Raw genomic sequence first — 23,642 nt, forward strand, 5'->3', positions numbered from 1 at the left:
TTTATTTCGCTTTTCGGCATATTTTTTTAGGCTCTGTATTGAATTAAACTTTGTTTTCACCATAACTTAAGTAACATAATCACAATAAGTATTTCTATTATAAAAAATTATCACCGAATTGATTTTAAGAGATTTTGAGCAATCTAGGTTTCGTTCTCAGCACAGAGCCCCCTAGTGTCTAAATATGCCTAAATATACTACTGCCAAGGACGATAACACTCAGTTCGAGTATGTCAGTGTCGATAAAAGGTTCGGTCAGCAATTTAACATTAAAACAATTAATAGGAAGTGTCACACTTATTGTTATTAACATATGGTTTCATATTTATGGCCTAGTTGAATAATAGATAAATGAAGCCACTCCGTCCAAAACTTGTAGCCGAGTGTAGCTTGTATACACAATAAAGCTACATCTAAACTTTTACAAATTTCCCATACACGACCTCGAGCGCTTTCTTAACCTGTCTGCTTCTGTCTTATAACGTATAATATATACTTCTGGTGGTATTAAAATTTCTTGATTTGGTTTTTGTAATCAGTTGCAGGTTAAGAAAGGCAAAATATTTAGTACATTTGGCGGAAAGATACTATCACGAATTTCCGGTAAATCGGCGGGAATCTCGAATTTGGCCTGTTAACGGTTGAATTTGATGATATGATAATTAATTAACATAGATAAGTTTTAAAAACAGTTGTAATAATTTATTTTTAGTACTACAAGTGAGACATACCAAAAAAAATCAGTTTGGCGAGTCCCGGGTAAGTATAGAACGAGTAATGCCGAGATTACCACGTACATAAACGCGCGATTTGATGACTAAAAATACGCTAAGCTTAAAAATAATAATCAACATAAAATATTTATTGATAACTTTGAAATTTACGCAATTGACATTTCTAAAATGGATTAATATAACACCGTCAGTAATGCAACAGAAAATAGGCGAAATTCGAAATTCCCGCCGACGATTTACCGGAAATTCGTGCTAGTATCTTTCCGCTAAATGTACTAGTTATTTTGCCTTTCTTAACCTGCAACTGACAAGGGGAGTACCCGAGGTGTTTATTGCCGATTTTGTTGAAAGTTTGGCGTAATGTAGACCTATATGAGATATGAAATTATCCAAAAGGAGACGTTGCAAAAAAAAAGTTTTTTTATCACTTAAGGGGGAAGACTACAGTGGCCATTGTCTACTTTCGCGCTATTTCAAGCTGAACTCTTTTAATTTTGTATTTTAACTTATAAAATTAATATTTAAGTGTAGAACAGCCTCTTATTTAGTGACTAAAATAATTTTTACAATTTTAAATTTAAAAGTAATTAAGTTATTACGTTTTATTCGGACCCCCGGAGCTAAACAAGTTGGGCAAGCACCCAAATTACCCTTTAGTTAGGACCTTATACCTCGTTAACTATTAATATTAGAATTATCAAAATTATTTTAAGCACTAAAGAAAGGTTCAGCCTAATAAGAAAAATATAATTCAATTATGTAATTGTTAAAACAGAAACGTTCAGCTTGAACGAAAAAGAGGCTTTTACTGTATTCTTCCCCCTTAAAACAAAAAAATCTAAATTTCCTTATTTTACCCAATAATTTTCCAATTTACCCATACTTGATGAAATTTACCTAAATGTGGTCCAAATTACCCATTTCGTGATTGAAAAAAAAATAAACCGAGAAAATCCCATGCTTTTTTAAATGTCGATTTTTATGTTTTAAGTGGTCAAAAACATGTTCGGTTGCCATGGCAAAAGGAATGGGTAGTGCAACGTCTCCTTTTGATAAATTTCATAGCTCATATAGGTCTACATTACGAGCGATTTTGAACAAAATCGGCAATAAACACCTCGGGTACTCTCCCCTTGTGAGTATAGCTTCATGTTTTAAAATGAATGAAATTCGCTTTTGAACCAGGGCGGAATCAAAGCTGTAATATGGACGGATTTGTTTCAAATAACCATGATGTTCACCTCAATTATAATCGTGGTGGTCAAGGGCTCCAACGACGCTGGCGGAATGAAAGCGGTTTGGAATATCAACTACCAAAATAATAGGATTGAGCTGTTCAAGTACGAATTAATTAAAACACTAAAAGATTTATTTTCTAATTCTGTCTTTTGCCATGTAGCTTCGACCCTGACCCCAGAACACGCCACACCGTTTGGAATCTAATCATCGGGGGTTATTTCACTTGGGTGGCCATCTACGGGGTCAATCAGACCATGGTCCAGCGTTATTTAACTCTGCCCTCTATCAGCAAAGCAAGAAGGTAAATAAAAACAAGTCCGTCGTGTGTAGGCACTTGCCAATTTTATAACCGCATTTTTGACCATTACAGGGCGATTTGGATTAATTTACCAGGCTTGATAGCCATTATTTTACTAACTAGTATAGCCGGCATGATCATCTACGCCAAATATCACGACTGCGACCCCATTTTGACCAAGAAAGTAGTCGCGTCTGACCAAGTAATATGTCTCAATAGACTTGGGAGAAGATACCATCGAAGTGGCAAGTTCGTAAGAGGTCCTGTTTTAAATACGTTAATGTTTACTAGATGGCACCACCAGTCTAAATAATATATTATTAATATGGTCAAACTAACCCTATGCATTAAAATATAGAAAGATTGGTCGTTTTCTTAATCTTTCTATAAAGAATATATTATTTAAAATATTTAAAAATAAAATATTTTTCAGAATTGAGCTTTTGATTTGTTTATTACAAAAAATATCGCTTTAAATAGTGTAAGCCAGCGCTAGATAACGTGTAGGTAGAAACTTTCAGAAATGTAGGCGTAGCTTTAATGTATACAATCTACACTCAGCTACAATATCTCCCTACGCATTTCGAGGGCTGCTTTAACTTGTCTATTTAATATTATTCATTTCCCGCCAAATCATTTAAATTAGCGCCATCTAGTATAAATAAGAGCAATTAAAATCGAACCTCTAAGGACTTCCCTCTAAATGTTTGTTTCTCTGTATGCTATTTGTGAAACTGTCTAATGAAACCGTCTTAATAACCGATTGCTGTTATATTTTCGAAGTTATTTCCGTTATTCGTGATGGAAACGTTGGGAGAATTTCCTGGACTTCCGGGACTGTTCGTATCGGGTATTTTCAGCGGGGCCTTAAGGTATTTTCATTTAATTTCCTAATTTAAATTAATTTAATTTAATTAATTTTAATATTAAATTGTATTACTATGACGACGCAGTACCGTTTCGTCCGGAGTCAACTCCATGGCCGCGGTGACCTTCGAAGACGGGGTCAAAAAATTCAAGAGTGATATCAGCGACTTGTGGGCTACTCGAATCACCAAGTTATTAGGTGCGTTTTCTATTGATTTAAATTCCCTAATAATAATTTATTAATAATTGAATGGCAAATTTCAGCGGTTTTTTACGGAGTCATTGCAATTATATTAGTGTTGGTCGCCCAACAACTAGGAAACGTGTTACAGGTATATATTCTTGAGGACTTTAGGTCAAATACTGGGTGTTTCAAAAGGTTATGCAAAAATTTGAAGGATTTGTAGGGGGGTGAGTTGCAACAAGCGCCAAAACAAGCAGAATCTGTTCCATTGCGCAGAATCCCATTCGACCGAAAAAGCCGCACTTTGGCGGATTTAGGATTCGACCGAAAAACCCGCACTTCTCAAAAATCAAAAGGAGTAGAAAGAAAAACTATTTTTTTTGCGGTCGCTCAATTGTGAATATTGCGTCGGTCGATTAGAAAAATACAAAACCCGCCTTTGGGCTAATTTCATCAAAAACATTGACGGAATTCGGTCTAATGGGAATTCGGTCGAATGTGATGCGGCGCAATGGGAAGATGCCACCAAGCAGCAGGGACTTTAAATACTGTTTTAGTTTATTTTTTTACGCTAGCTACCTCGAATTGTTTACAAAGTCCTTTTTCACCTATCACAAGAACCCAAACGTTTTTGTTCGTATTTCTATGCTGCTTGGTTTTGCGCTTGTTCCTTTTTCACCTATCACACGAACCCAAACCTTAATGTTCGCATTTCTATGCTGCTTGGTTTTGCGCTTGTTGCAGCAAACTTCCAGGGGCTCTAGTCCAAACTTTGAAGCTCTCTGGCGCTCTTTTAACTCATCGTACGAAAATGGGGGGAAAAACCGGCATACTTCTCAACTCACCCCCTACAACCCCTTAAAATCTTTGCATAACCTTTTGAAACACCCTGTATATTCAGATTTACACTAATTTATTTGATATTGTCTTTTAGGCCGCCTTAAGTATATTCGGCATGATCGGAGGTCCACTTTTGGGCTTGTTCTCATTCGGAATGTTTTTTCCCTGGGGGAACAGTATCGTAAGTATCGAAAAATATATATATTCGTAGCAGGATCTTTTTATCGAGAGGTCAGCGGACTCTAGTTTTTCTGCGCGACTCGTTTGTCAGATTCAGGACGGAGGGGAAAACTCTCACTGTGCTGTTTTGCGCCATCTATTCTGCAACCCCGAACTAAATATACGATATTATGTAATACAAATTATTTTATGGTACCAATGTAATTTATTTTATCTTCTTAAGAATTTATAATAATACCGTAATATTTAAACAGATATTATATATATATATATATATATATATATATATATATATATATATATATATATATATATATATATATATATATATATATATATATATAATAAGTCGCTAGCTGATTTAGCTAGCATCCTAATTTACAGACTTAATTCAGTCTACCATAATTTACGCGTTAAAGTTATATTAAATCAACTAACGGTCGTCAGATGGCGCTTGATATTATCCTCTCTACGTAATGCATTGCCGTTCCCCCTACCAGGAGCAGACTACGCTGGCGACGAACGGGTTGCAAATCGTTACGCAGCAGAGATAGTCTAGTGCCCTGACCTCAACGCGTTGCGACTCCTTATACAAAAGTATTAAAAATCAAAGGGTGCCGGTACCGGTCTCTTGGGAGGATTAACGTTATCTTTATGGCTTGGATTTGGCGCTTTTATCAATAAGCCGTACAACCCAAAGGCTGAATTCTCGGTCGAGGGATGTTTGGACATTTACCAAAATACGACTGGAAAATCGTACTACAACAGTACCATCATATCACCAAAGTAATTAATATTTACATCTGTTAAAAGAACTTTTACTAATTGACTTTGTTAAATTGACAGTGAGGACATCTTTCAATTTTATCGCATGTCTTACATGTGGTACAGCGCCTTCGGTTGCGTCGCAACGTGCGTCATCGGTCTTATCGTCAGTTTCATCACAGGTAATGTTTACTTCAAATCTAGACTCAATGAAACCAAAAGTATAAGTTGGAGATATTTATTTATTTATTTAATTATAAAAAACACACACAAAGCAATGCGAATAATAAGAACTATATAAAATAATAAAAGATCAGGAAATTCAGGGGTACAAACCTTTTATTTGGAATTGACCCAGTTGATTAAATTTGTGCGAAAGGAAAATCCATACTTCAAATTTCATCGCCCACCAACGCCCCTACCGAGATAATCTCGAAAGGTTTCCACCCAAATACAAACACGGACCAAGAATCTAAGGGCAGTCACTGTTCAGGCTTTAAAAAGCACGAGTGAATACTGGGAATAGGAAAATCAGGTTAATTTTAGTTCAATGTGAACAAACTTGGCGTCATTGAAGTCGATTTCCGGCGTAGTTTCGCAGAGAAGCAGGAGCGTTCCCGTTCAATTTTGACAAAATGGCGCCGTTGTTGTCGGTTAAATGATTAGGCTTAGTAAGTTTTAGACCTTTCATTTTTGAAATTGGTTCTTTAAAAGTTTCAGTAATGTTAAGAAAAAATAATCAGTAAGACGCGTATGGCTGTGTTTTTTATCAAATTCACTGGAATCCATTTCATTTATAAACTTGAAAATTTAATGAACTAAGACTAACATAACTTTATCGCACGTACTGTCGCCTAGTACCCGACTAAGCCTCTCGTAGTGATAGTTGAACAGAATTCTTGAGGCGCTTCAAAGCGGCTGGTGTACCCCAGTAAGCCTTCCGATTTAGGCCACGCCTACCGTTTCAAAATATGGGGAACAGTGAGTCCCCTTAGATTCTTGGTCCATGTACAAAGCATGTGCGTATGAGCCTTAAATGATGACTTAGGCCTAAATTTGTTACCATGGCGCTACAAGCGACGTTCCTCTACAAGAACCAAGCGGAAATTCTGTAATCGGGTCCAGTGCTTTATTTGTCCAAGCTTCCACCGCGTTTGGTTTTTTTTTAAATGATCGTGAGATTTGAGAACAAAAAAAGGGTTTTTTTTCGAGACTTCTGGGTAAAACATTTAGATATTGTAATTTTAATAGTTTTATTTAAAATGTAATATATTTTAGCAATAGGAAGAATTAGTAGCTAGGCAAAAATTGTAAATACATGCTAGCATAAGCAATATAAAAATAGAGTATGACACTTAGAAAAAATTATTATTATAGAGCCATCTAGTTACATTTCAGCACAGAGCCCCCTAGTGTCTAAATATGCCCAAGGTGAAATATAGTACCAAAAGTAAATATTGAGATAAAATCTAATAGTGCCTTCAGATTTTACCTTCCACCATGCTTGACAGCCTTTTTAAAGAGCTATCAAACAAGTGGTTTTTCCACCAATAGAAAAGCACTTTATTTTCCCGCGAAAAGTAGTGCATTCCGGGGAATTTTGGGACACATTGTTTCGGTCGTCGCTTTCGACGTCTCGAATCGTCCGCTTCTGTTTCAGAAACGCTAGCCTAGTATTTTACTTCGCGCTCGCGGTTTTGTTTTCTTCATAATTCTTCAACAATGCTTCAATACTTAACCCTTGACTAGTCATTTTTTATGAAACCAATTAATATGTTCCTTTTCTCAAGTTTTCTGGCTATAGAATTAAATGTCAACTAATTAAAAACCACGAAAAAAGCCTAATTTTAATATCATTTAAAATTCATACCTTTATAAGTTTTAAATCCGTTTAAATATTCTTTTTCTTGTAATATACTCCACATGACATAAATTTGTGGTTAGTGCGATATCATGTCGTATTGTAGGTTCAATCATATATCTACTTTATATACTTTAATTTGGAAAAAAATTATCAAATTATCGCAAGCGAAAGTTTAATATACGCGTATTTTAAAGCAAACTATTTTTTACCGCGGCGGAGTACATCCATAAACTTAATGTTCCTGAAAAATGGCGAAGGGGAAGGCTTCACCAAAGCCAATAATTTTTAACCTCTTAAATAAGATGTCGCAGGTCGACCGTTGAGGCGATAGTATAAGACTTTATCCCAATATTTACTTTTGATAGTACCACCAAGGACGATAATAAAACGGCCAGTTGTAAGTTCAAGTCGGATTTGGTCAAGAGTTTGTGTTAAAAAAAGGTTCGATCAGAAAATTGGCTTTTCAACTATAGAAAGTGTCATACTTACTGTTATTAGTAACGGTTCTCTTGGGGCCCAGAACTTTCATTTTCCCGGGGCCCGGGCCCTCTCTCGGCGACGATAATGCCATATAAAAGCCTCAAATAGTGTTGTCGTCTGAAACCCTGTGACGTCACCATTGTAATTTGCCTATTGATAAAAAACGGTAACTGTCACGGCGGCCACTATTAACACTACAGCTGTGACGTTACAAAGTTTCAAAATCGTATCAGACGACAACACTCTATAGAAGTGCACTACTTTTTACCGCGGCGGAGTACAGGTTTTGATAAAATATCTAGTCTTTATCCCCCTATTTACTTCTGCTGCAACTTCCTAACGTAGTACCTGTCGTTTGATTTAGTATCTTAATTAGCGTTACGAAGTTGCAGCGGGAAACTATAATGTTACCCCTTTAAGCTCAATCGGAAACAGATGTTCTTTAAATAATGATGACGCCCATTGTTTTGACTCTTCAGGCAGAGCAAAGGCAGGAGATTACGAGACAAAGTTGATCGCTCCAGTCGCCAGGAAGTTGTACAACTGTTTACCGATATTTATTTTAAGAAAATTGGAGCTCCAACACCTTATCTCGGTAAGCCCATTTTACGCATTATTATCCTTTATTAGTTACTGATGTTAAACATAGATGGCGAAAGTGTCTCTAAGGAGTAATCGTTCGCTACATAAAAGCAAAATGCTGAAATTTTGGCTTTGAACTTTGCGCTTTAAATAGTTGAATTGTATTAGTAATAGATGGAAATTATATTGGTTTACCCTTGGAATGTTTAAGAATGACTATAGTGGACCTAATAATTCCCTCGGAAAAGGGCGTGGTTTACAGCCAAGACATTTTGCTAGTATCGTGGTATCTTTTTTATTTTTTAGAGTAGACAATTCAGTTCACTAATCGCTATGCGATTAATCAGTGGCGTAACCAGGGGGAAAAGGGGGCACCCCCCCCCAAAAGTATGGTCGTACGTACAAATATTTTTATTTTTTAACTTTTTTTCCACGGCGTCCCCCCCCCCCCCCGAAACAAAATCAGGGCTACGCCACTGCGATTAATCATGGGTAAGATACATGTTAAGGTGCTACTTGTAGATAGGGACGGGACGGCCGTGACGGAAGTATGACAACCACCCGTTGGGGGATTGGTGGTCGTCCTCATACGGCCATCCACAAACTCTGCCTCCCAGACGCTTGGAATTACACGACTACGCCACTAGTCCCGGCACCGTTGTAGTTTAATCTCAACTCTATGATAGTACCTCGATGGATCACGAGACGTCGCTGTCGACAGTGAGACCGACCTAGTGTAGTATATTAATTAATTAATTGATATTTCCACAGTTAACGTACAGGGACTAAATAAATATTGAATAATTACCCTATCTACTGGCAATCCCTCGTAATTAACAAATTGAGAGTTATATGGCCGAGGCTTAGGGCTAAATGTAAGTTATATAATTATAATTAAAAAAAAATAAATTAACCAAAATACATTTAAACACACTTTTATTAAATTTATGGGGTTTTTGGTGTAATACGGGAAAGCATCCAAAGGTGTTTCTTTGAAGTCACCACTTGTTTTAATCTTGGGTTTTTTAACCATCTATATACCTAAATATATGTCTAAAGCAGCGGTTCCCAATTTTTTTTGCAATGGAACACTAAATTATCCACCTAATTCTGGTGGAACCCCAACTCATTTGTTTTACTTATCTTAAAAGACTTTTGACACAAACAAAGATGGCCGCGCTGCGAATTCTCGGAATCCCTGTGACCTTTTGGGAACCGCTGGCCTAAAGAACATTTTAAATTATAAAAGAAGTGCTATAAGCAAGCCAGTAAATTTATCAAATAACTCAAGTGAAATAACTTAAATCCATCCATTATTCCATTTGCGTCGCTCTTTTGTCTGTGTCGGCGACTTCTTAGCGACGGCATGGCAAACTTTGATCACGCGCTGTTCGCGCTATAGCGGCCAACCCATTCGTTGAAGTTTAAACTACGAGTTAAAGATATCTGTGTGAGTTGAGCGCCCCTAGCGGAATATTTTGTTTAGAATAGTTTTTTTTTTATACAAACCAAAGGCGGAGAATTCAAACCTATTCATATTAAAATTGTATTATTGCCATTTTTACGCAATTTCCTTGGACAAAACTTTTAAATATTAGTAAATCAACACGAATTATTACAATTTTATTTTCAAAAGTTGCCGATATATATCTGATATTTTAAATTAAGCGTATAAGACGCGCTATTAACACCCGTTTTGCATTGAAGCCAATATAAAATATCTGTGAGTTGGGAGCGCCAAAATTCACCTAGCGGGAAAATCCTTGTTCGTGAAAATAAGGCAAAACGGGTGTTATTAACGCGTCTTATACGCTAATTTAAAATATCACATATATATCGTCAACTTTTGAAAATAAATGGTAATAATACAGGTTAATTTATTAATATTTACAAGTTTTGCCCAAGGAAATTGCGTAAAAATGACAATAATACAATTTTAATATGATAAAGTTTGAATTCCCTGCCTTTGGTCTGTATAAAAAACAATTGTTAACAAAATATTCCGCTAGGGGCTCTCAACTCATACAGATATCTTTCGCTCGTAGGTTAACATAGAAACTTCAACGAATGGGTTGGCCGCTGTAGCGCGAACAGCGCGTGATCAAAGATGGTCGTGGCGACGGTTACCAGCCAATGGATTTTTAAAATACACGTGACGTCTTACCAATGAATTTAAGCTATTCCTTGACGTCACTAACGCGGGAACTTTGAAACATTTGACCCGTCGTCCGCTTACTATATAATATTGTTAATATCGAAATAGCAGACGTAAATAATTTTGACAGGCTAAACCTGTTTTCTATTGATGCACCGATATATCGGTAACTGATATATCGGCCAATATATCGGCGTATTTTTCTAATATCGGTCTTGGCCAATATAGGCTTAAGCGAAACCCATATTAGCCGATACCTGTATTAGAAAAATATTTTCAGGAAACACATTAAAAATAAGAAAATTCTCGATTAACTAACTAATGATAATATTTTATTTGATTGGCCGCACCACGTACGCCAGACTTCAGAAGCTAGATCGGACCTTTTTTTAGACAGGGGGTTACGAGTAACAAATAAAAAAACCACGATATTCGATTTGTGATAGAAAATATGTATCATGTAAAATGAAAAGAAACATATTCGGATATGCTCTTGCACAACTGTTTTCATTAAAAATTAGAATAAAATGATATGGTATTGCACTGAACAGTCTTTTACAATGATTTTATCATATACACTACTGTTATGATACGTAACTTTGATAATATCGAGCGATATATTGGCTCTACCCATATCGGTGCATCCCATCTAAATTTCATATAGCAAAGAGACATCGCTGACGATATTAAAAATTACGAATAATCCCATTAGAGCAAACCAAATCGTGAGCCTTCGCGTGAGCAGTGCTATTGTGTTAACTATTTTAACACCAATAAAATTGCATAGTCTGAACTGTACTTTACACATTCCAAGTGTGTACGTATATAATTTCCTGGTAGTAGCGATTAATCTTTGGTCTATACTAACGCGTAAATCAACGGTACTCGAGTAGAATTTGAGTTTCATGAGAGATACGCAAATAAACGGCACTTTTTGGCGTAGAACGATTATAGAGATCAGTTAAATTTCAAGGTGAATATAAATTACACCTTTCATACTGAAAATTACGAAATATCATTCAAATCTATACTGCAGCACTTCTTGGCATATCACTTATAGACGTAGTGTCAGGCTTCATCTTATCTTCGATTGAAACTTTGAAACGGTCTGAGAAAATTACCTCCCTGCCACTTCTGGATTCTGGAAATTATCGAACGAGCCGAGATTAGGTAAAAACTACTCGAGAATAATACCAAATTAGAATAGCCCGCACTCGGTGTTTCAAAAGGCAAAAACACATTTTTTTCGAATATTGCGCATACCACTCGAATATTGCGCATACCACTCGAATATGGCGCATACCACTCGAATATGGCGCATACCACTCGAATATGGCGCATACCACTCGAATATTGCGCATACCACTCGAATATGGCGCATACCACTCGAATATGGCGCATACCACTCGAATATGGCGCATACCACTCGAATATGGCGCATACCACTCGAATATGGCGCATACCACTCGAATATTGCGCATACCACTCGAATATTGCGCATACCACTCGAATATGGCGTATACCACTCGAATATGGCGCATACCACTCGAATATGGCGCATACCACTCGAATATTGCGCATACCACTCGAATATTGCGCATACCACTCGAATATTGCGCATACCAATGGTAAATAAACTAAATAGTGGTAAATTATGGTAGATAGTGGTAAATTATGGTAGATAGGGGTAAATTATGGTAGATAGGGGTAAATTATGGTAGATAGGGGTAAATTATGGTAGATAGGGGTAAATTATGGTAGATGGTGGTAAAATTATGGTAGATGGTGGTAAAATTATGGTAGATGGTGGTAAAATTATGGTAGATGGTGGTAAAATTATGGTAGATGGTGGTAAAATTATGGTAGATAATGGTAAATTATGGTAGATAGTGGTAAATTATGGTAGATAGTGGTATAATAATATGTGAAATTAATAAAATAATTAAAAAAGAAGATTATATCAACTTAAGATCTTAAACGTTATTTTCATTACTCTACAAATCTGTTCCAAATCTTAAAGGTTTTATCTCCATAAATGTAGGTTTAAGTTTTAAATACTGTAAATTCATGGAAATATATTATTTAAAATTATCTATCATTATTTACCACTTTTCGCATTTTATGCAATAACATAATTTACAATCTGTTAAATACCACTTTTCAACCCTGCCCTCACTTATACCAGCAACAAAAATGTCAACCCCAATCAAAAAGGATCAAGTTACTATCGGAGGCGTCATCAGCTGGTAGGCATTGTCGCTTCCATCTCGAACTAATGAAAAAGTGCCAAATGTTAAAATAACTGACTACATTGTTACAGCTGCAAAGAGGTCATTATTTATAGCCACACGTGATTTTTACGTCACGAACCTCCGTCATGATATTTCGTGACGTCACGAACCCAAAGGCGTATAAGTTTACAGTTTTATGTAAAGGTTAAAACACGTGCTTTGGGCAAATAGTTTAAATAAAAAAAACTATGTATTTCACGCTATAGTAGTCCGACGTCATCTAACATTGAAATCAACAGGAGACGATGGGTAAAGACTGCGCGAATCGTTGGCCCATTCGCTACTTACTCGTATACGCTAACTGCGCTATAAAAAACATCGCTCAAACAATGACAGCTATGTACAGAAGCAAGAAATATCAAATAACCGGAAGTTCTTGCGAGGATATGACTCACCATCACAGCCTCTATAATTTGTAGATACTAGAATGCCTATATCCATTTTTTGTAGGCTTAGCCAAAAAGCGTTATTGAAAGCGGGGCCCGATTATTTTTGTCACCAGGGGGCCTCCGTAATCGTCTAGACGCGATTAATTCTAAAATTGGCCTCCTTATCTTCATCTAAGCAACGATAAGAAATTAATTTGATAATTGTTCCAATTAATCAGGATAAAAGCAAGGCTAACGAGACGAAAATGGGCGTGGTCAACCTATCATTCGTCGAAAATGGGGATAAGAAAGCGGCGACCAATGGCGTGACGGAAATCCCTCCATCGACCAATGAGAGCGGAGCGCGCCAAAGTAACGGAGATTCGAACGTTCGATTGTGATATTAATTAAATTTTACCTGTATAGTATTAGTTTCAATTTTTTCATTTATATATTTTTTATATTAAAATGTTTTTATTGTAAAAGGATTTTAGAGATTTTATAGTTGGAAATGTACTTATGTTTTTTATTTTATAAAAAGCACGCACAGAATTAAATGCAATAAAGATTTTTTGAAGTTATGTTATCGTATTATTTTAAAAGCAGAATTCAGTGAACAGAAATCGAAATAATGGTACTTACGTCAGTGACGTATTAACCAAGAGACTGAGGACCCGGAATTTGTCAAAAGGTAAGTGGGCCCGCAATGACGCTAGAGCAAACTCAAACCAAGGGGCCCCAGGTGGTACTAATAATTAATTATGAGTGAGTATTGTACTAATATTGAATGAAAAGCGAGTACTATACTAATATTTAATGAAAAGCGAGTACTGTATTAGTAACTATAATGATGAGTAAATACTGTACTAATACTTCATGATGAGTTAGTATTGTACTAATAATTCATGATGAGTGAGTACGGTAGTAATAATTTATGATGAGTTCGCTGTACTATTAATTGAGTGCACTGTAATAATTCATGATGAGTGAGTACTGTAGTAATAATTTATGATGAGTTCGCTGTACTATTAATTGAGTGCACTGTAATAATTCATGATGAGTGAGTACTGTAGTAATAATTCATGATGAGTCAGCACGGAAGTAATAATTTATGATGAGTGAGTACTGTAGTAATAATTTATGATGAGTCAGCACTGTAGTAATTTATGATGAGTTCGCTGTACTATTAATTGAGTGTACTGTAATAATTCATGATGAGTGAGTATTGTAGTAATAATTCATGATGAGTTAGTACTGTAGTAATAATTCATGAGTGAGTATTGTAGTAATAATTCAGGATGAGTCAGTACTGTAATAATAATTCATGATGAGTGAGTACTGTAGTAATAATTAATGATGAGTGAGTACTGTAGTAATAAATCATGATGAGTCAGCACTAGTAATAATTCATGGTGAGTTCGCTGTACTAATAATTGAGTGCACTGTAATAATTCATGAAAAGTGAGTACTGTCGTAATAATTCATGATGAGTGAGTACTATAGTAATAATTCATGAGTCAGCACTATAGTAATAATTTATTGAGTTCGTTGTACTAATAATTAATTGAGGGCACTAAGATAGTTCATGATGAGATCATTTTAATACTCTTAAGCCGAAAATTCCAGAAGTTAAATACTTTACTGTGAAATCACTGTAATAATTCATGATTATAACACTTAAGTTATATCATTTAAGAGTTCAATGAACTTACCAAACAGAACGCTTAAATTATGTAATCAGAAAAGTTTTTCCACACTTGAAAACAATTACTGACACCCCATATCAATATAGTAAAGTATGTGACAAAAACACGTTACAGTAAACTTAATTCAAAATTCAAAATTAAATTTCCATAAAAAGTACCCCGTTAATTCATCAACGTAAAATTTTGAACATTTTCAATGTATAAAAGATGTTAAAAGGTTTAATATAATACTCTTCATAAAGGATGTAGACGTGTGGTTTTTTTGTAACACAAGGAGGAATTGAGTGGTGGTCGTTATTGTAGAAAGCGAGTCTGCCAACGAACAAAAGCTGCTGAGCCCCTTCCGATAATCATTTTATCAAGATACGTATCAATGTAAGCGTGTACTGGGTACCGAACCCACCATTCCAAGGTTCCACGTGAAAATCTCTTACCACTCGCTAGTTTAATCCAAAGACTTCAGTCACTCACCAACCTTTGAACGAAATGCGCGGTTACGAATCTTTGTAGGCTGTCGCGGTGCCCCTCAATCTTTGAACTCCGTCGCTCGTACTTGCTGCTCTAATATCATATGTAACATAATCGCTCGTAAGTTTGCCCCTGTATAACGTTTCTACAAAACAGCGTTGCCAGATGTTAATAAGAAATTATGGTATACGAATTCAAAAATTATTGAATTCTTTGCAAAATTATTTCACTGGCATTATTTAGGCTAGTTTCGATAATATTTAAAAATTAAAAGTTAATTTAAAAGATAAAACCACCAAAAATTGCCGTTGTCGACTCCAAGATTTAATTTAAACCTTTTTGGGCTGAACATCAGTGCAAAATGTTAGTGGGTTCGAAAACTATTGACAATATGGTAAGACCTATCAGAATTATTGTAAATATATGGTACGGTCTGTTAAAATGATTGCAAAAAGGCGTACCACATGGCACACTGGTGAAATTATGGTACGTTCCAAATTCCTAGCTAGAATTATTGAATTGTACCATAATTATGGTACGTCTGGCAACGCTGCTACAGAAAAAAAGTTAAATGAGTAGCGCTGCTGTGCGAGTAGTGGTTTTAGGCGAATCGAGTCGGTTATAGAGTATCAATTTTTTTCAATCTAGTATTCCAGTCGAGTAATATTGAAATCGAGTCGAGTAATCGAGTACTTGATTAAGGGGAAACTTTCTCTTATTCGAGTCGAGTAACTAAAAAAAACCTCGAATAATATTTTTAACGAGTCGGGTTATCGAGTACTTGATTACGAGCTGGTTTTATTCAAGAAATTATAAAATTATATTTAAAAGGAGTATAAAGTAACTTTCAATGCTTAAAAATATTCCTTTAATTAAAGTTTCCACAACTTTGTAGGTACCGTTTATTGCCCCCAAAAAGTTGTAAAAACCCCTCTTTAAACTTTGAAGCAACGATGATAGAAAAAAACAAATACTTGACGAGTTTAAAGAGCAGCTTATTCGAGTAATCGGGTACCCGAATATGCAATTTTTTGGTACTCGGTAATCGACGTATATTCTTCAATTACCTATTCGAGGTCGAGTAATCGAACTTGACCTAAAAAAAGGCCGAGTACTAGATGATGTTCGAGTACTCGCACAGCCCTATCAATAAAATCTGGTTTCACACGGAACATAATGGAAAATTCTTCATTCAATCTTATAGAGTGCCAGCAGCTTGAAACCCTACGACGTCACCAATGTTAAACGTCTATTGAGAAAAAACGCGAGTTTTCATGACAACCGCTACGGAAGCTACGGCTGTGACGTCACTAACTTTTAAAAACGCATCAACTGCTAGCACTCTATTGAAAAGGTTGTCATGGTAAGCAAAATCTCGTGACCGCGATGCACCGACTAACTATTAAACAATGGGCCAGTGTCGTAGAGAAAGTTTGCCCCTTTTTTGCTTCAATAATAACTAAAATGCTACTTTGTTCGTTGCCAAAAAGGTCGCCAAGCAATTTTTGGCGCCCCCCTGCCTTCCCCTCGCTACGCTACTGCAATGGGCGTTATCGAAATCCGCTCCACTAACTTCCGTTTCCTATTTTTGATAACTCGCTTTTCATCAGGGAGCTGGAAGTGACGTCATTTACGTCATTTCCCGCGAATAAGGTTCAATAAAAGAAAATGCTTTTACGATCTACTTATGGGTGATTATATTACGTATGGTAATAGCAAAAGTAAATCAACCGAAGTTATCAGACTGCTATACTCCCCGTGTTGGAGGCGTTTTCCTTATGAAGTTACTTTTTGACCTCGAATTTGAAATTTTGCACGCTCCTAGGCCGAAAAAAAAAACTTTTTTGTTTTCATGAAACCATTTCCCACAATTCCCAAGTGCAATTTATCGCGTCAAAAGAAATTAGCTTTTATTAGACTCGATTTTCCAATCATTTTCATAAGGATAACGCCATCCGATTCTGAGTGCTATTTCCATAACTTCGGTTCATTTACTTCTGGTAATAGTAGATGGGCCTTTATCGCTCTATATTCCCGTTCACACAATAATAAAAATTGAAAAATAAATTCAATACGCGCGGACGAAAGGGGAGCTATAGTACAGTAGCAATCGAGCTATTGTTTTGAATATTATAAATCGGCGAGTAACTCGGATTCAAGGACTACCATCTACCGCAGTCAAACTTTTCATCTTCCTCTCTTGAAAATTTTTACACGTTTTTTTTCTTCTTAGCATCCCCCCACTTCGGCGTCTAAAAGAACGCTCTGTTGATTGTTGAACCTCGGATCCTTTTGCTCAATTCTATGGTCAATAAAATGAAACAAGTCGTACCATTAACTTGGTATTTCTAAAGCGCAAAATCGTACGATTTTTTCTTGACGATAAAATTGGGAATACAATTCTTGCAATTGGAGGAATTCCAATTAAAAACGGTTTTTTCTTGACGATAACATTGCGAATACAATTCTTGCAATTGGAGGAATTCAAATTAAAAAAGGTTTTTTCTTGACAATAAAATTGCGAATACAATTCTTGCAATTGGAGGAATTCCAATTAAAAAAGGTTTTTTCTTGACAATAAAATTGCAAATACAATTCTTGAAATTGGAGAAATTACAATTAAAAAAGGTTTTTTCTTACCAATAAAACTGGAAGAATAAACTTTTAAATTTAAAAACAAAAGTATACATTTCGAAGTCCTTTTAAATAAGACTTTCATTTTCCAAATAAACAAATATATTTATCTTTAATATTTCCATAACAATATATTTCTAGTAGTGAAGTACTATAACGTTGTCAGGATATAGGATTTTCCCAGAAAACTATTTCATTGAACAAAATAACCGCTTAAGCTTTACTAAATCGTTACAGACATTCCAAGTAAGCTAACCCATAAACCCGCTTCTAAATGTGGGGAAGTCTATTTCCACCGGCTTCCAAGAGATGGCGTAGCGAGCTATCTTTAAATAACAGGCGAGAGAGGTTTTTAGCCGCTAGTTCTCCTTTCTCCATTCTGCACTCATCCCCGAACACGCTCCCGGATCAGCGCAGCGAAGCGGTTCAATCCACTCGACAAGAGACTATAGCCAAATAGATCTCTCGAATTGTTACCAATTAATAACCTTCACTACGCAAAATGACGGAAATCACCGGAAGATGGAAATTGGTGGACAGCGAAAACTTCGAAGAGTTCATGAAAGCTTTGGGTATGGTCAATATTTACTATTTTCCCCTCAAATATGCCCAAAAAAACGGGTTTTTGAAAATAAAACGCCTATCCCTAAAGATGGTTTACAGCCTTATCGTAAAATCGGTCTATACTTAAGCGTGTAAATAGGCATTTTATTGGTTAGTGGTTAGTCTATAAATGTAGCTCCTAGGCGTCCATTGTACAATGTTCTTGGCGCCGCTTGCCTGTAAAACATACGTTCGAAAGAATCGATAACGGTTCTCCAGGGGCCGGAGAGTCTGCTATTTCCGCGTATTGTACCGCTCCAGCCCCCGCGTTCCTTCTGACCCCCTGAAACTATTTAAAGAATGTCCTGGTAGGCTGGAGAATTGGGGTTTTAAATTGCAACATCGCGTTGCACCCCCCCCCCACTTCTTTATAACTGAATAAAGGCAGTTGAAGGGGGGGGGGGGAGCTTTAATTTGTTATAATTGATGGAAACTTATTCAGTGGCTCTGTCGCTAAATATTTTTTGGTTTCTGGAGCAGTTCCAACACGTGGAGTCATGCCGAATTAAATTTAGGGGCTTTTCGAGGAGTGGTATCTCTCTATATATATATTTATATATATATATATATATCATAAAGGGACGGGGGTACGGGGTACATTTAAATTTAAGGCGAAAAGTGTTACAAAAAAGCTGAAAAAACGGCCGTTGAACCTCCCTATCTGCCGCTTCAGAGCAAAATGTTTTTTTATTATTATTAATATAAATTATATTTAACGTTTCTTCATTTTCTCCCCATTTTATAATTCGCTATGATTCGTTCAGTTATTTAAACCGAATTGAGGCGAGAATATTTTGCAGCTTTACACAAAAGAATGCGCCAAAAGGGGGGTGTTAAAAGGGGAAAAACGTAAGCGTTTGCCGCAGCTGACAATGGCAATCTGCTAAGTCTGAGAATTTAGCGGTTGAGTTACTTTTATAACGCGTTGTTCGCCTAACTTGGCGTTTACGGTGTAACAATTTGAGTTTGTTCTTTTGTTGGTTATATCGCGAGATACCAACTCATCCTGACATTATTATCGGGTTTACGGTGTTGCCCTCCCTCCCCTGGCGGCGAGGGTGGGAGTTAGCTGAAAGCGTATTCACGGGTCGCTGACAGTTCATTTAAAGTCTGCGGAATGGTCCGAAGTGTGTACACTTTACCATCGTCCTCACTTTGGAAGAACTGACAATTTCGGGTCCATTGAGCGGGTAGACAGGCCCGTCCCTCTCACAGTCTCACTTCCTTGGAATCATTTCTTCAATACAGTCACGTGGATCTGCAAATTTTTTAACGCCCTATGAAAATGTTGGGCATTTTCCCTCGAATCAATAAAAAACATTCTCCGCTTCGTAGCCTCTAAAATATTAAAATTACTTTGTAAACGATTATGTTTACGTAGGCCAAAAATTCGCGTTTCGTTCGAAGGGGTTTGTAGCTTTGTATCTGCGGTTTTCCGTACATCCAACTATTTTTTCGAATAAAATCCCTGACTTTTCCCTAACCATTTTATAGATTTTTTCGAAATTTTTTAAGCCAAACATTAGACAAATTTTTATTTTACGTATAAAATTTATAGAAACTTAATTGATTTAACTTATATTTTGTTATAAAGACGACTACACAGGTTATGTTTCAGCAAATAATCGTTTTTTATAACATTGGAAATACAACGAGAACGGTAAAGATATTCATAATATTCGCAGAACTATAAAAAAATTACAACTAAAACCTTCATAAACTTTTTCTGACTTTTTACAATTAAATCTTAAAATTACCCGAAGTTTTACAAATTCTAAAAATTCCCCGACTTTTTACAATTAAAAATTGCACTAGTTTTTACAATTAAATCTTAAAATTGCCCTAGATTTTACAATTAAATCTTAAAATTTCATCGTCTATATTTTTGTAGAAAAAATTAAAAATATATATATATTTTTTAATACACTTGCTTTAATATTTGTTTAGCAGGCAGAGTATTATTTTAGGGGGAAAAACAGATTACTAATGTATTTCCCCATGCAATGAACCATAATTACAATTTCTGCAAACAGACGCAAAGTTTTGCCTTTTTTATCAATACCCTTGAATTAGATAACGGATGTAATAAGAGCGTACGATTAAGTCCACTTCAAATTGTCAGCTTAAGTGACAAGGTTTCACTCAGGTATGGTTTGTATAACATAGGAACATCTCCATAACCTCCACACTTCAAATTAGACAGTGTCTGAAGAAATATTATCTTTATGGCGTGATACTCCAAATAAAAGTAGGATTTAATAAAGTCTACAATAAGGTTTCAAGTAATATTACCTTCTTGACCCACATTTTAAAATTATCAACGTTTTTAGGCATGATATTATCGTGATTTGGGGAATCGAATCAAGTTTATCTATTCTTATAATCATTTAAAATGTATTAAATTAATTCTACTGCCGCGTAAGGCTTAGCTAGGAAGTCTCAAAAAACTACATTTATGCTTGAGAAGCCACATGGGTAGTATAAAAAGCCAATTGAACTAAATTAAAAAACACAAGTAGGTAATAAGTCAGGAGGAATTATTTATGAAACCATATAATTTTAGATTTTTATTTTACAGTGAAGGTAGACATAAATTAACGTTAATTAAAAAGAGAGCGAAGGAAACTGTCTTTCAGATTCCAAAATGAGCGCTTTTTCCGAAGGTATTCTGTGATTGCTGGTTTTGTAACATCTGACAAAACTTTTATCTCTCATTGGTTATTTCTGAAATTGACAACTGGAGTCTAGGGGCTCGTCAAAATAGTGAGAATGTTGCTCCCATTGAATTGAGAATAGTTCGGGAGTTGTGGTTTCGCGAAAGAAATTCTGAATTTCCGAGTCAGCACACTCAGCCGTCAACTCTATCATTATAAGGTGGCGCCATCCATCACTTTCAAAGTACATTAGTTAAATACTAAATAATTTATTGTATAGGATATAGTTCTCGCCGCTAACAGCGGATGGCGCCACCGACAAATGATAGAGTTCTAATTTTGAAAAATTGGTTTCGCGGAGCGGCGGAAGGCAGTCTAGGCAGATTGAAACTGCAATTCTAGCGGTACTATTCCCAATTCAATAGTTGCTCCATCGTCACAATACTGAGCTTTATTAGTAAAGTCTTGGCACGGGTAACTTGTACTCCTTCAGGGCCGTAGCGTTAAATATTATGCTCTGGTGTAAGTGTTCCGGCCGGCCCAAAATAAAATATACATGAAATATAATTTAAATAACAACTGATGGTCTCAGTCTTTTGTACACGCTTTTTGTAGTAAAGCAGGGTACACGACACTACTATTTGGACAACAGTGTTTGAACCTATTACTATATGGCGGAAAAGTAGAATGTGCGTATTTTTTATAGAATACTAGCCGTAGAATTTCTAATAAAACAAAACATATGATTAAGAATACCAGATATATGATTAATAAAATGAAATACAAATATAATACAAAACATTTTAACGACTCGAACAAGGGCTCTGGTGAAGCACACTACTGTACACCACTATTGTTACGCTACTGCGCCTCTTAAAATGCCAATTTAAATAAATTGTTCCACAAAAATCTCTTACTATTATATCTCCGCCACTACAAAATCTAAAGTTTCTCAAGATATTAGTAGAGTTGTAACGGCTAAAGACAGTGGCGTAACATTGAAACAATAAGGCCACTTAACTTTGCAGAAAGGTTTACGACTTTATGCAAAGATAATTTAAACTCGTACCCTAGATTCGAAATTACTCACTCGCGAGTTGCCGATAGCGTTTACCCACTTCCCGCTGGAGCTCAGAAAAAATTCGCTCCATGGTTTGCGCCTTACCGCAACCGATGGAGCCCGATTTTTCTGAGGTCACGTGCCGGAAAAGGGTAAACGCTTCGTAACAAAACCGTCAATGGGAAAGCTCAGTATTCGAATCTAGGGTATGAGTTTAAATTATCTTTGCTTTATGCTACCTTCAATTCGATTGGCCAAAGACGTTTTTCTTCTTGATTATTCTTAGTATTTTGTCGCAACCACTAGGAAAGGTCACGGCAAGCGAACCAAGCGATTTATTTTAAAACCATCAAATTTAATTTAAAATCAATTTTCACTAAATACGTCTAGTAAAATGCCAAATCAGTATTGGCAAAAGTAGCACTTTTGGTATTGGTTATCACGGGGTCTGGAAAGGGAGGAGCTTACCTCGAATTCGGTGCAATTTTTCAAATGATCCTGTAGCCCTTTAAATAAAATAGGCTTTATCGTAAGGTATCCTGGCCTTATTGTCGACTAGGCTTCCATTAGCCATCCCACTAAAGAGCTTATTACGTCATTTTAACAAGCTGGACAAGCGTTGCGAGCTTTGGCCTACAGAGGCAAATTAATGAAATACCAATTTGTACCCCCCAAATGTCTTTCCTTCCCCTTTTACAAAATATAAAATTGTGCTTTTTGCTGTTATAAATTATATTAAATAAACTATATCGTATAACCCACAATTTTTGTTTCAACCAATCCTATCAATAAAAACGCAATTTTTCACCATATTAGGAGTTGGGATGGTAATGAGGAAACTTGGTGCATCTTCGAAACCCGTTGTTGACATCAGTAACTCTGGGGATGATTGGAGCATCAAAACTGAAACTGCACTAAAAAATACTGAAATTAAATTCAAATTAGGAGAAGAGTTTGAAGAAGATCGTCTTGATGGTGCCAAAGTTAAGGTAGACTAAATGTAACACTATTAAAACAATTACGCAAACTAACAATTATAACATTTTCAGAGTGTAGTGACTTTGGAGGATGGTAAACTGGTACAGAAACAATTTGGCGATAAGGAGGTATCCATTGTCAGAGAATTAGATGGTGCTTCCCTTAAAGTTGTAAGTTTGTATCTCCATACAATAATAATGGTGAAAATTCAGATTTGATCATAATCCTTATTTAATTTTTTTTTTTTAGGTTTGTACAGTGGGTGATGTTACTTCTACTCGGCGCTATGAGCGTTGTTAATCAATTCGCGAAACATTCAACTAGCAATTCCTCAAAAATACCCCTTGTTCCTATTAAAAGAAAGCTAATTTTGTTTTGCATTTATAAATATCTTCATCAAATTTGTTTGTATTGCTTTTTTCGGTCATAGGTTTGTGCCATAAAAAAGAATCTGTTGTTGAAACAACATTTCCACCAAATTTTCACATTCCGCATAGCTGTATAACAATTATCTAATATGGAGAAAAAATTTAAAATAATTTCTATCCCAATACATTTTTGTACCTATTGAAATTCCAATTTGCTATCACACTTTTTTATAACAGCTAAAAATAAATAAATTTATAAACCTGTCTTTATAAACTAATTTAAGTAATCTTGATAACTGACATTGTTAATGCCTGCTTATTCTA

The 23,642-nt window shown here is 35.8% G+C and overlaps 2 protein-coding genes across 2 annotated transcripts in view; both read left to right on the top strand.

The window, feature by feature from the left end:
- Positions 1-13,427, top strand: part of LOC149926692 (sodium-coupled monocarboxylate transporter 1-like) — a 33,886-nt gene extending 20,459 nt beyond the window's left edge. The window contains exons 6-16 of the mRNA XM_090158057.1: positions 1,920-2,074; positions 2,134-2,274; positions 2,344-2,473; positions 3,055-3,143; positions 3,225-3,337; positions 3,403-3,470; positions 4,257-4,343; positions 4,956-5,128; positions 5,189-5,289; positions 7,931-8,046; positions 13,087-13,427. Of these exons, the coding sequence (XP_090014183.1) occupies positions 1,920-2,074; positions 2,134-2,274; positions 2,344-2,473; positions 3,055-3,143; positions 3,225-3,337; positions 3,403-3,470; positions 4,257-4,343; positions 4,956-5,128; positions 5,189-5,289; positions 7,931-8,046; positions 13,087-13,248 (1,335 nt within the window). The 3' untranslated portion in view covers positions 13,249-13,427. The remainder of the gene's footprint in view (positions 1-1,919; positions 2,075-2,133; positions 2,275-2,343; positions 2,474-3,054; positions 3,144-3,224; positions 3,338-3,402; positions 3,471-4,256; positions 4,344-4,955; positions 5,129-5,188; positions 5,290-7,930; positions 8,047-13,086) is intronic.
- Positions 13,428-18,007: 4,580 nt separating this feature from the next.
- Positions 18,008-23,583, top strand: fabp (fatty acid binding protein). The gene is made up of 4 exons (XM_090159482.1): positions 18,008-18,227; positions 22,789-22,961; positions 23,022-23,120; positions 23,200-23,583. Exons 1-4 carry the CDS (start codon positions 18,158-18,160, stop codon positions 23,248-23,250), a joined length of 393 nt encoding a protein of 130 aa, XP_090015608.1. The 5' UTR covers positions 18,008-18,157; the 3' UTR covers positions 23,251-23,583.
- Positions 23,584-23,642: the final 59 nt, after the last annotated feature.

Source organism: Leiobunum rupestre, chromosome 9 (genome assembly GCF_980474605.1).
Source record: "Leiobunum rupestre chromosome 9, qqLeiRupe1.1.hap1, whole genome shotgun sequence".
Classification (NCBI taxonomy): Eukaryota; Metazoa; Arthropoda; class Arachnida; order Opiliones; family Sclerosomatidae; genus Leiobunum; species Leiobunum rupestre.

What these genes read in the sequence shown, in the direction of transcription:
- fabp (XM_090159482.1), top strand. Translation starts at nt 18,158, where the DNA reads ATGACGGAAATCACCGGAAGATGGAAATTGGTGGACAGCGAAAACTTC. An exon ending in AGAGTTCATGAAAGCTTTGG is followed by an intron (nt 18,228 to 22,788) that starts GTATGGTCAATA and finishes TCACCATATTAG; the next exon opens with GAGTTGGGATGGTAATGAGG. An exon ending in TTGATGGTGCCAAAGTTAAG is followed by an intron (nt 22,962 to 23,021) that starts GTAGACTAAATG and finishes TAACATTTTCAG; the next exon opens with AGTGTAGTGACTTTGGAGGA.